Source organism: Corapipo altera, unplaced genomic scaffold, assembly GCF_003945725.1.
Source record: "Corapipo altera isolate COAL_440 unplaced genomic scaffold, ASM394572v1 1, whole genome shotgun sequence".
Lineage (NCBI taxonomy): Eukaryota > Metazoa > Chordata > Aves > Passeriformes > Pipridae > Corapipo > Corapipo altera.
The window spans coordinates 1,863,780-1,876,572 of NW_020884873.1; the positions used below are offsets into that span (position 1 = coordinate 1,863,780).

At 38.1% G+C, this 12,793-nt stretch overlaps 1 protein-coding gene across 1 annotated transcript in view; it reads left to right on the forward strand.

Moving 5' to 3' along the window:
• The first annotated feature begins 413 nt into the window (after positions 1–413).
• PIK3C2G (phosphatidylinositol-4-phosphate 3-kinase catalytic subunit type 2 gamma) overlaps positions 414–12,793 on the forward strand; it is a 195,393-nt gene continuing 183,013 nt past the window's right edge. The window contains exons 1-4 of the mRNA XM_027665212.1: positions 414–1,073; positions 4,496–4,578; positions 8,649–8,806; positions 12,042–12,153. Coding sequence (XP_027521013.1) covers positions 414–1,073; positions 4,496–4,578; positions 8,649–8,806; positions 12,042–12,153 — 1,013 coding nt within the window. The remainder of the gene's footprint in view (positions 1,074–4,495; positions 4,579–8,648; positions 8,807–12,041; positions 12,154–12,793) is intronic.

Genomic DNA, 12,793 nt, shown 5'->3' on the forward strand with positions numbered 1-12,793 from the left:
TAATGTTTGTCAGAATTAGTATCTTAATATTTAGATCAATTGTTTCCAGCATCCTGTTGCTATATTTAGGAGTCAAGGATAATAATAGAATGAATTTGTTATTATGTATTACTGTTATTTAATAATAGCAACAACAATAGTAATAATAAAAATACGTCTGGAAATAAGAATCAGGCAAAAGAATATTCAAGCTGTGCATGAAGAAAATATTTCCACCCTGTGGAGAAAGCTCTAAAGCAAAAAAGTGTACTGCAGTGTACTGCTTTCATAATATTAGATATTTTGGGGATTAACCTTTATTTTGTGCTTCATTTCAGTGGTGTGTAGCTCCAGCTCTGAACATTGCTCTCTTGACCTTGGAACTGATATGAGACTTTCTTGAAGATTAATAAGACTGAAAAGAAGAATCAGCCATGGCATACTTTGGAAGGGTGCCTTTCTCACACAATGAATTCCATAAAGGGCAGGCTGGGGACCAAGCATCTTACCCAGTGTACCATTCTGGTTCTGATGGAGAGATCCCTCTAGGATTTGATCGAATAGTTGATGAAGTCAGCAATGAATTTTTTTTTTATGGTTCATCACATTCACATCATCATGAAGAAATCTTTTCCTCATCACATGTCTTTGGTCTGAATGTACCTGGCCAGCATCTTTATGGTCAGCCTCTAGTTGCTTATGGAGAACCTAACCCTGAAAATCCAGTCTCTCACTGGCAGCAAGGCACAGTGTCACCTGCGGTTGGATTCAGATCTTATTTACTGTCTGATCACAGAAACTTCTCTCTGGTGGATTCCTACCCCTGCAGTCAGGGGAGAGAGCTCTGCGGGTGGAGTAGTGTAAATTCAGTCACAAATGTGTTTGGTTCAGCTGTGGAAGGAGGCAACACAAGTCTGGGTTTTCCCATAGGCTTTGGCAACGCAGATGCTCAATGTCCCGTTTTCTTAGACAACCGTCCATTTGGGCAAGAAGGGAGAGATGAAAGTGGAAATGGGGAAGGTCGTTTCACCAACTCTTCCAGAAGATGCAACACAGGACCTGCTTGGCGCCATGGTTCTGGACATGACAGAGAGGTATTGAAATTTGCTTATATTAACAGTCCTTAAAATCTTTTGTTCTTGTTTGCGTCCTTGTACTTTGTGTATTCACTCACACTGTTGCAACGTGGATTAGAAGCACTTAATTTGAAGACCTTATGAAAAATAAAACATTTATGCCTCGGGGGAAGCAAAAGCATTTTATACCAGAAGAGAATCTAGATTATGGTCTAGAATGCTCCAGTAGGCTAATTTTTTGGCTCACTGAACCATAAAACTACCACAGAAGGATTAGTATGGAAATGTAGAGTAAGATGTGTTTGAAAGAGGTAAGATGACAAATCTTTATGGTCTGATATGAAACCTGAGATTCAAAATAACAATACATTATGCTGAATCTAATTCTTTTGTTGAATTAGATGATTGTCTGTGTGTCTAGGTTGGCTGATGTATTCTGATCCTGACAGATGAAACATACCATATCCTGCCTTCACCATGTTCTGCATGCACTTACGTGTGCATATATAATTATTTTCTAAAAACAGACACGTCTGCTATAGCTGTGGAAGTTGGATCCTATGACACTCTTAGAGCTGTCTTTTTGAGGCAAATCCTTTATCTTTTTTCCTCTTCCATCAGGTGTTCATAGGTCTATTTGTGATTTTGCCATTTTTAACAACCATGTCTTATGGGACTCTCATAAGTCTCATGACTCTCTCTGATGTTATATCTGTCCTCATTTTCTTTCTTTCAAAATTCTGACATAGAGAAGGAAAAAGAAAATGATAAATCCACCCTTTCCTCCAGTCCTTGTTAGCTTTCTGAATCATTATAGGAATCCTGAAATAGCCTACAGGATACCTCTGCACCATGAATATTAAAAGACAGTTTGGGTTTACTTTCTGCTTTTAACTCCCAGTGATCACAGTATCTTAAAGCAAAGGGGAAGAGACACTTGATTGACTTGTTTCTGTGCCTGTGAATAGGGAGAACTATAGAAGTAAACATGTGCAGGCCCAGACAGATGGGGAGGCAGCAGGGGGAAATATATCTGAGGACAGGAGCTCTTAAGACTAATCCTGTGCACCACATTTTGGAATTTCAGTGATGAATACAAAAGAGGAGGGGATGAATAGGTGGAGAGACAAAAGGCTGTTGTTGCTTTTTACTTATGATAGGAAAACCAAAGCGTGCTGACATCATGATGAAAAGAACAAGCCTTCTTATGAGAAAAGTAGAAAATAGTGGGATACAAATGAGCAGGAGGAGATTAAATTGTGGTATGGGAAGAAGAGGTGCTACAGGAAGCAGGCATATAAAAGCAGGCACAAACGCTTCTGTGATGGAGGAGGAGAGAATTGTAGAGCAGGGAAGAGGAGAGGAGTTGAGTCAAGGGCGACTACAATCAAGTATGTGGGAGGATTTGATTAAGTCAGGGAAGTATTTGAGCTGTTTAGTGAGGAGAGGAAGAAATGGGAGAGAGGAGAGAATTGATTCGTAGCATAAAAATCAGTGTGGTCACAGGAATTCCTTCAGGGAGAAACAACCATGTCAGGATAGAACGAGAGCCAAGGCAAAGGGATGGCAGCTGAACTTTGAGATGATAAGGGGAAATAAAAGTGAAAGAAAATTGAGAGAGGGAAAAATAAAAACAACCTGTAAAGTAGTAACTCGTTGCTACTGGGCTGGGAGTTTCGGAAAAGGCAAGAAGTGCTGTGGGATGACAGAGCTGATGCCAAGTAAAGACTATCAGAGTGGTTGGAAAAGTGGAACATGACAGTGAAAGAAGGAATGAGCACAGATTGAATTTGTGAGGTTCAGGATGAGTAAATGATGCATCCAAGTAGTAGGAGATGAGAACCAAGATTGCAGAGTGAAATGGAAAGGATACGTGGAGGTTAGAATTGAGATAGGTCCTAGGCAGGCAAGATAAAACATTCACATTTGCTGAAATTATACCGTCACTCTGATCCTTAGCTCTTGGATGCAGTTGTATGGCCCTGGGCTTTATTTAATATGTGCTAATCAAAATATGTCCACTGTAATAAAGGAAACTTTGAATTTCTCTGGTCTTGTCATCACCAGGTCAGATGTTCAAAAATAGTAAACTGGTGAAAGGAGATGCTATTTTTTCTATATTAGAAAGAAAACTGCAATACAGCCTAAAAAGTAATATATTTATCTGTTTATTTAGAACCTAGTTTTAGACGCTAATGTTTTCAGAGTTATTAAGAAGACTGACATCTCTATCCGAGTACAATCATCAGACCAAACTTCATGATTTTGTTTTGGGTGCTCCAGAAAGGAGAAATACACAATTAGTGTTCATATTTGGGAAGGATGGTTCAGATGACTTGATTAGCATAATGTGATAAATCTGTGGATTGAAAAAAGATAGAATTCAATCATCAAGGAATGCATTCTGTTACTTCATCCCTGCTGTCATCAATTTTCTCCATACACAATTCTGTTTCATTCATTGCTCGCTTTCAGATATTTGCAATGAGTAGGGGCTCAAGTCCTGTTGAAAAATAATGGGTAATAATGTGATCATTTAATATTCCCAGCCTGCATCTTTTCCTGCACATGGCACTTCCTTGTCCAGCCAAAAAGAATCTTAAATTCTGTTAATTAGTTATTGTGATGATTACAAATTTCCATACTTTTATTACTAAAATTATAAAATAAATCTTTTGCCATGTCTCAGTTTCCTCCTCTGTGACATGTTATTAGTTGCTTCTCTTTCTGAAAGGCTTTAAAAGCTCTTACATAGTTAAACCTCCTGTATGTCTCTGCCTGCAACAGAATGGGCTTGCAGATATAATAGTATTAAGTTCTTTCCTGGAGGTAATGTTCTGACTGAAGGGTTCTATGGCAAACAGACAAAGGGGTCCTCTGACCCAAAATAGTGGCTCAGACCTCTGCTCTCCAAAGTGCATAGAAAACATCTGGGGATTTTTCATGTTCAACAGAATACACTGGCTTCGTATTATCTATCATAGGGACTTCCGTGAAAGATTCGTGGAGTTTGAGGGGATCCTGAGCTTCCTGGCAGACCACAAGGAGAGAAAATAAGGACTAAAACGCACTGCAGCATAAGCTTCAGTTTGCCCCCTCTCCCTTTTGTACACTCAACGTACAACTTCTGCGTTTAGAGTTATTTGTGCTCTGACACTAGGTGAATTTTGAAAGCTTTATAATTCCTTATGTTCTGCATGGAGAGGAAAAACTGTTGTTACCCAGGGTAGCTGATGCTTTGTGACTTTGTGTTTTTTCTCTGAAAACATTTAGAGTGCAGTCAAAATGGGGTCATTTGTGTTTATTTGGAACTCCATCAATCAAGGGAAGAATGATAAAGTATGAAAGGTAGCTCTCATGGAACCAAATGCAAGGTTAACCTCATGATCCTGCTTCTGATATCTATGTAATAGAACTCTACTTTCTCTTTGTATTTTTAGGGTGCAGGTTGGTCTATCCAGCTGATTGAAGCAAATCAAGGAAGTAATGAAAACACAGTTGGTTTTTGCAACGCAGTGGAGAAGTAAGTAATGAAACAAACCTCATTCAGCCAGCTATCACTTATTTCACTTATTTGTATTAATTTGATTGTTTATGCCTGTGTATGGAGTCTGACTGAGATGGAGTTAATTTTCCCCATAGCAGCCATTGTAGAGCTGGGCTGTGCCTTGGCAGCTAGAAAGGTGTGGATAAAACACCAGTGTTTTGGCTACTGCTGAGCAGTGTTCCCACAGCATCAAGACTGTCTCTCCAACATTCCCCCTTTACCAGTAGGCTGGGAGTGGGCAAGTTCTTGGGAGGGGACATAGCCAGGAGGGGTGACACAAATTGATCAAACATATAATTCCTTAACATATGATGTCTGCTCAGCAGTAAAAGCTGAGACAAAGGAAGAGGAGGAGAGGAGGGGTGATGACGATGTAATTTGTTATTACAACATTTGTCTGAAGCCCTTCTTCCTGGAAAGGGGCTGAACATTGCCCACTGATGGGAAGTAGAGGATAAACATTTTGTTTTCCTTTGCTTCCCTATGCAGCCTTTGCTTTTGTTTTTATTAAACCACCTTTATCTTGACCTAGTAGGGTTTTTTTCTCATCTTATTTTCTCCTCCTGCCCCTGCAGCTTGGTGGGCACCTGGCATCCACCCAAGGTAAAGCCACCACACACTGCATTCCTGAACAATGCCATAATTCCAGTATCTACTTAAATAAGGAAACACTTGAATTTTGGTTTAAAGATTAAAGTACACAAAGCAATGTTAGTTCAAAAATATTTTCTCTCTTAACTGTCCCTCTTATCAGTGATAAGTACATTTAACTCTTCAATGTTGGTGGCTTATAGAATATAAAACTTAAGATCCTTTTTCTGTCGTTGTTTTGGACAATATTAGTGCCTGTGTAGCTCAGAGCAGGAAAAAAAGTTGGAGGAACTGACTGAGAACAGAATTATTACCTACTGTCATGATGAAAAGTGAGACTAAGCAAGTGACAAAACCTCCTTTAATTATTGTTTACCGTTACAGTTAATAGCTTGGCTTAATGGGATTGAACTTTTTTTACTTTCCTAATCTTCTTCAGAAAAAGAAATTGTGTTGAAATCCAAGTACGCTAAGAAATACGAGCTTTTAGACCATCTGTGCAGATTCATTTTCCTTTGTAGATACTCACTGATCACACTGTCAAGTTGTTAGCACAAATGCATGCTTTTCCCACCAGAAGACTAGTTGGAAAATAGAGAGCTGCTTTTATTTATATTAGACCTTAATGAATTGATTTTGTTCAATGTCAGCCAAGCCTACTTCTCTTAAAAGAAGGGGAAAAAAAAATCCTTCCAAAAAACCCAGTTTGATGTTGCACTGAAATTAACAGTGAATATATTATATATTCATATGGGGTGGATGGTCATCTTCAAAACATACTCAGTCACATACATCTCAGTTTTCTACTTTCCCACAGTTTTTCAGGCTGAACTCCAACCCAATTCTTCTACCATCGGATGCATGAAGGCACATTTCATATGACAGTTTTCATCTCAGATTTTCAGATTTTTTTTAATGTCGAAACATTCTAATTATAGGAAAAACTTTCTATTGATTTTTGAATAAATGGTTTTATTTACAGGGCTAAAAGATAAATAGAAATAAACCATTGCTGGTTTACAGGAACTTGTTTCTTGTGCATCCTGAGCAAATACTCTTAAAAAGAAAATAAGAACAACCTTTGCTTTCCTTCTATTAAATAAACAGAAAAACATGTTTAGGAGAAAATGTCGCAACAACCAAAAGACCAAAAAAGTCATAAATTTTCAAACAACTTATATACTCAGTCTTATATACTCTCCTTAGAAGGATGCTCGAGGTCCCCAATGAATCTCAATTGCTAGCAGTTTCATATGTCAGAGGCAAGATGTATAATTCAAACTCTGTGTCATGCATACTTGCAGCTCCAGCATGTAACTCAAATAGAAACCCGTCGTGTTTTTCTCTGGGTAATACTTGTACAGGTAGAGGTCTATAATTGAAACATTTGGTTGTACATAACCATAAATCAGTCTGCAAAATCACTTTATCAAGTTACTTCTACTGTTATGAACATAGCTGTAGTGAACATTCATCCATAGGTGGCTTCAGAACACGTCCTGAAGTGAGTTTGATACCAGAAGATGCCAAGCCAACAGTCTCAGGGTTCAGTGCTGCAAAATGCAGAGTTTTCTCCACCTCCCACTGTCTTCAGGGATGAGCTCTGCACTGCTGAGAAATACATCGTGCTATGAAATGCTGTGAAATAGCAAATCCCTATAAATGTTAGTACTTTCCATATACACTGAATTGTTGCAGCACAGAAAGCAAGTTACATGAGATTTTCTTAATGTAATAGTTGTGTAATAATTCAGCTATGCTTTGGAAGACCTAAACATACCAAGTTTTGCAATGGGCATATTTTGCCCACCTGCTCAGGCCAGAAACCCTTTAGTCACATGAAAATAGTAGATGACCGTAAAAGAGCAACGCTTTCTGAAACTGGATGCATTTTTAACTGAAAATCATGAAAAGCAAATTTGTGTCCCCACATTATCCTAAAATATAAGCAGTGTGTGTGTAGAGAAAGAGATGAGGTTCTCTTAGTTTTGAAGTGACTTGCCAGTAAGTCGAGGAGGTGAGTCATGCCCCATGTGTGTACACAGCCTGTTAATTTGATGTTGGAAGAAAGGGTAGTGAAGTTTCCAGCCTTACTGAGTCCTTGGCCTTCTCACAGAAACAGCTTACAGGAGTGAGTTTGGTGAGAGGGGAAAGTTTTATATGTACCTTGCACACAAAGAAAATAGACTGACATCAACTATGTAGGTCATCCAGACAGCCTCTGTAGTATAATGGGTTTAAACGATGAGTATAAATCTACCTCGTACTGGAGGTTCTCTTGTCAAGCCTCATTTCCTCCTAACCCACTGAAACATCATGCCCCCTGGTTTTTCATTATAAGAAATGGGCTGCTTGACTGCATTATTAATAATTTTGGAAACCTGGGCTTTTTTTTTTTCCTTCTCATACTGTAGAAATGCATGGCACACAAGAGTAGTTCATATGGTTAAGAGACTTGGGCAGCAGCTCTGAGGCCAGGGTAACATAGTGATGAAGACCTTTAGGTGAGAGAACCATGGTTCAAAATACACTGTAATCAGAGATGGTATAAAGCTCTGCCAACCCAGAAGCTACAAAATGCTTCTTGAACTAACAAACAAAAGAGAATGCAAGTATGCTTAATACAGCATGTTCAAGTTTAGCTACTAAATATTCAAGGCAATTAGTGAAATGTAAAGCTTCAGCTGGTACAGTATGTACCCTTACCTGCAGCTGCAAAGTGTATTTGCTTAAAAAGCAAATTGAATCCTCAGATGACAGACATAATACCTGTGACCAGTGTTCATTAGGAAACGGTACCTCAGGAGGAATTAGTTTCTGCAAGTCCATGGTAATTGGAAGGAGAAGGGGCAGTATATTTTATAGGTAATGATATATCAGAGGGACTCAATGACTGTAACAGTTACTGTGCTCTACAGACATTTATATAAATACCCAGGGTTTGGTAAAGAGGATTTCAGATTGGATTTGAGAAAGTTGTGAAAATAGAGACTGCTTAGAGTTTTGCATAGGAAACATTCCTGAATTCATTTTGTATAGCTGTCCTAGTCACAGCACATGCCCTTGGTTAGTTTTGTGTTAATACTCAGTTATTTAAGTGTATATTTGAGCACCGTTATTTCTACTGTGCTCAACGTACACTGGAATCTCTGTTTAAACTCCTTTTGGCTTCACTGAGATCAAGCTCAGCAGTGATGCTGTCAAGTTCATGAAGATTTTACTGCTGGTTTTCCTAAAAGTAAAAGATGTAGTTATGTGTGCTGTCTGATACGTGGTTATCTCACTAATGTAATGGGTAAACAGTGTTTGAGTTGCTACCATTTCTCTGCACAGAATTTTATTCTAGCAACTGTGTGCTATTCTTATACATGTCTTCTAGAATTTGTGTTTTATTCTTAAAAGAGATCAAAAATGCCCACCCATTTAGACGTGGTTTCTTCACATTTACTTTCCAGAATCAGAAATGCCTATCCTGCTTCTGACATGAAGACAAATACCGGGAAAATCTGGAGTGTCACAACAAGGTTCCCAGACCATATCCTTGGTGGAACAAAATTCAGAATCAGTGTTTGGACAGATTTTTCACCATCTCCTGTACTTCTTACGCAACAAGGTAAGTGATTGAGGTGTCCATATCCTTCCACAACTGAGTTCCATGGAGATGATAACAAAATACATTTGTTGTCTGGAAAGATATTTGGAGAGCAAACCTCATGGGAGTCTTGAGTCCAAACTTTGTCAAGCATGTTCAGCGAGTATATTTGCTGTAAAATTAATATTATGTTAAATATCAAACTCTGCTAATGTGTAGATCTGTGCTTTCTTTTGTTGCAATTGGGGTCAATTCTGGCAGTCCCAAATGGGCCACCATTCAGGCTTTCATCCAGGAGGAATTCAAACTTGTACCTAATTTAGAGTGCAAGGGTAGCCCTTATATAGTCTTGGAACTTCTCACAACCTTGATTCTGTTTCTGAATGTAAAACTTAAGAATCTCCAGTGCTGAAACTCCTCTGCACCCAAGGTTATGTGCGGGTCTGGGGAGGTACATCAGTCATAAAATGAAAAATTCCAACTAGGTGGAAAGAATAGAGGAGAATAATTACTAATTGGAACAGTTTGCCCATGGAGTCTCCAACCTTGGAGGCTTTTAAGGTGTTATAAGACAAAACTCTAAACAAGCTGATCTGAATTTAGTGTTGACCCCCTGTGGAGGAGAAGAGGCTGGAATAGATGAACTTACTGAGGTTCTTCCCAGCCTAGATTATTCTGTCACCGATGACTGTGGGAAGCTGCCACTGCTCCTGTGAATCCTGTATCTCTCATGAATGGGAGAATTCTTAATTCCAACTCTGGTAATTTTTATTTCTGCGACATATGCAAAAATGAAATAAATTACATCTTCTTCCTGTTCTGTTTCATTAAGTGATAGTCTTTTTTTTTTCTGAATCATTTCTTCAGTTGTCAAGGAATTATTTGGCTGTAACAGGCTGAGTACTAGTTTGTGTGGCAGGTTGAAAGCTGAAAATCTAAAGCTCTACAGGATGTCAGTCACACATATTAAAAAAAAAAAAAAGCTTCATAAGTAAGGTAGCCAAGACTTACAGACTTCACAAGTTTTCTGCTTGATTTGAGAACATCTACATAGTTATTGGAAAGCCTAGAAAAACAGTAGATTGTATCATCTCAAATCAATGTTTTGTGGATGCCACGGAAGATCTTGGGACACTTGGACCAGAAGGTAGTAATTCCAGCCCTTCTGTCAACCAGGCAAGGGATCTACATCAAAATTCCCTGTAAAGCAAAAATCTTAACTACAGGCAAATGTTTTGTCATATGACATTATAGATTGTTTGAATTTTTTTCAGTCTGCTTAACTTTGTTCACAAAATCTCTTTAGAAACCACAGCTAAAATTGAAAGGGGATGTAAGAAACAGTTCTATCCTAAACTTGCTTACAGACTAAGTAAGCGATAAGGGTAAAGTGCAGGGAGGGAGTACACTTATCTGCTCCATCTAATATAAAGAATTGTTCAGTTATGCGAAAACCTTTGGCAGAGAAAGGAAAGGAGAATGGGTCTAGAGAGTAAAAATGATACTGGCAAGTTTCTGAATTTTTCCAAGGAGTGATCTGAGAAAAGTGCATGTTACAATTTTAATTCAAGATTCAGTGTCATTCTTTGTTTTCTGGAGTGTATAAATTTAGCAAAGAGGCACTGCAGTTTGTGTCAAACCAACTATACTTAAAACAGCGAGTTGTCAGAGGGCTAAATGTTTAATACTAGTATAACTGGTAGAAAATGTGTAACTGTGAAGAGGCTTTCAGAGCAAAAGAAAAACCGTTTTTCAAAGAAAATGAGCATTTTTAGGAGAAGCTTTTGAATCCATTGATACATTTGTTTTTCCCTGGGGATGACCAAACCAAAAAGCAAGCTAGCTATGGTAACCAACTCTGTTTTATTTATCTATTTCTGTCACAACCCCCTCCCCTAAAAATGTCATCTGTTCTCTGAAGTTTTTTCTCAGTATCACATCCCCTTAAACTTCCCTGCAAAAACAATTTTATATTTCTTGGTTTGTTCTAAAATAATAGCGTGGCAACTCTGAACGAGATTTCTATTCCGTTCTGTGAATTGGCTGCTGTGGGCAAACGGGTAATTCAGAACCTCATTAATCCTGATGAAACTGGTTGGTTAGACTCAGTTTGAGCCAGGTGTCTGAACCTGGACCAGTGTGAATTAGTCAACACACAAAGCTTGGTTACATGTTTATTTTCTGGGGATTTGTAGGTAGTTTCTGTTTATATATCTCAAAGTTCACTGAAAGCTTCCAGAAAGGGCTCTTGTGGCCACTGCTTTTGACGCAATAAAGAGATACCACAAATGAAAAACAGAAAGGAAATTCTACTTTGTCTGTAGCTGTTAACAGAAAAGCTAATGAGATTGCCTATGTGGAGGAAGTCCAGGCTTTATTTTTCGTTATTAAATCATCTCTGTACGTTTAATGAAGATTTTTTCTGCTAGAGACAGGTAGACTTGCAGGATCAGTGCGGGTACACTGTGCTCTGCATGCCTGTAAGGACAAAACCTATCAGACATTATCCAGATTATGCAGCTCTTCTTTTCATTTTTGATCAATTCTTAAAAAATGGACAGGGAGGAAGTGTATTGGCAAGTGTTGAAAAATGGCTTAAAAAGCTGAAGTAGCTCTGGAAAAAAATCTCAAAATGCTGGAGTATTTCTTAACAACAGGTTGTACAAACTGACATAGAATTTCTTAATTTATAGAGATTATATACTTATTTCTATAATATTATGTGTTTATACAGATATTAAATAATTTTGACATAATAAATTACATATATATAAAATGCATGAGTAGTAATTTACTACTTTGTTATGACTAAAAAGGTGTGCATGGCAGAAACAATAACAAGTGAAATTCTGTAGCTTTCTTGTGTCATGAGCGGCTACAGAGTCAACTTCTGCATCAGACCATATTTGCAAATTGGAAATGTACCAAGATATAAATCAGAAAAATTAAAAAGAAAAATAAATTGCCATTTGTCTTTTCCTTTCTTCTTGGAAATGTTGCTCATCTCGTCTTCATTGCAGCTACCTAACAAATTGCTAATTTCCTCTAAATGGACATAGATCCAGTGACGCATAAAATATTTGAAGAAAAATTCAAAAAATAATAAAATCAAGTGTGTGTTAATTCCTCTTGATGGAGCTAGTCTGCAGCAGTTGTTAGGACTTACAAAAAAAATCTTATTTTCTTTGCTCAAGTATCTAGCCTGAAATTCTAGTAGCAAGCTACTATTAATTTTTCTTGCTATCTTTATTTACAGCTGGCTGTATCACTCATGACTTAATTGTAGAGATCTTCCGTTGCACAAATCAATACCCAGCCCAGGAGGAGTGCTTTCTAAGTGTTTATGGGTCTGATGAATTCTTACAAAAGTAAGTATCTCATTAAACCATGAGCCATGTAAACAAGAACCATAGGGAGAGTTAAGGGCATTGTGTTCCAAACACTTCATGTGTAGTTTCTGAAGCTCCTGAAACACACAGTACTTATGTTCTTCAGAGATGATGGTGTGCTCTAGTACAAGGATTCATATCCTGGCTCCTTTATATAAGCTTTGGGCAACTTTTAATAATTTGTTTCACTCCGTTGCCCTTCTGGTCTTTCTCGTCCATAATACAAGGATGTTGCTACTTCCACTATCTCATAGGGATGTTGTCAGCATATTCTCAAAGAGAGAAATAGCCAAAGAGAGGAGAAACAATATTATACAGCTGCATAGCAGGGGGGTTTTCTTCATATTCAGTGGCAGTAGTAGTAAAGCAAGTGAAGTCAGCACTTTGGTGCTGACTGCAGGTTAAAGAAAAACATTATGCATGAAAACAGTTCTTTCTGAATGTGTGTAGTCTACTAGTAAGGAAGTAAATGTTCTGATTCACATTAATTCCAGTAAGCTCTTGTGGTGGTTGAAAGCACTATTGGACTCAACTAGTTGTTTCTTGCCTTCTGGCAGCTTAAATTCAGCTGTCAGCAAAAGTGAGCAGATTCTGTGTTGAAGCAGCTAAAGTGCAGGCA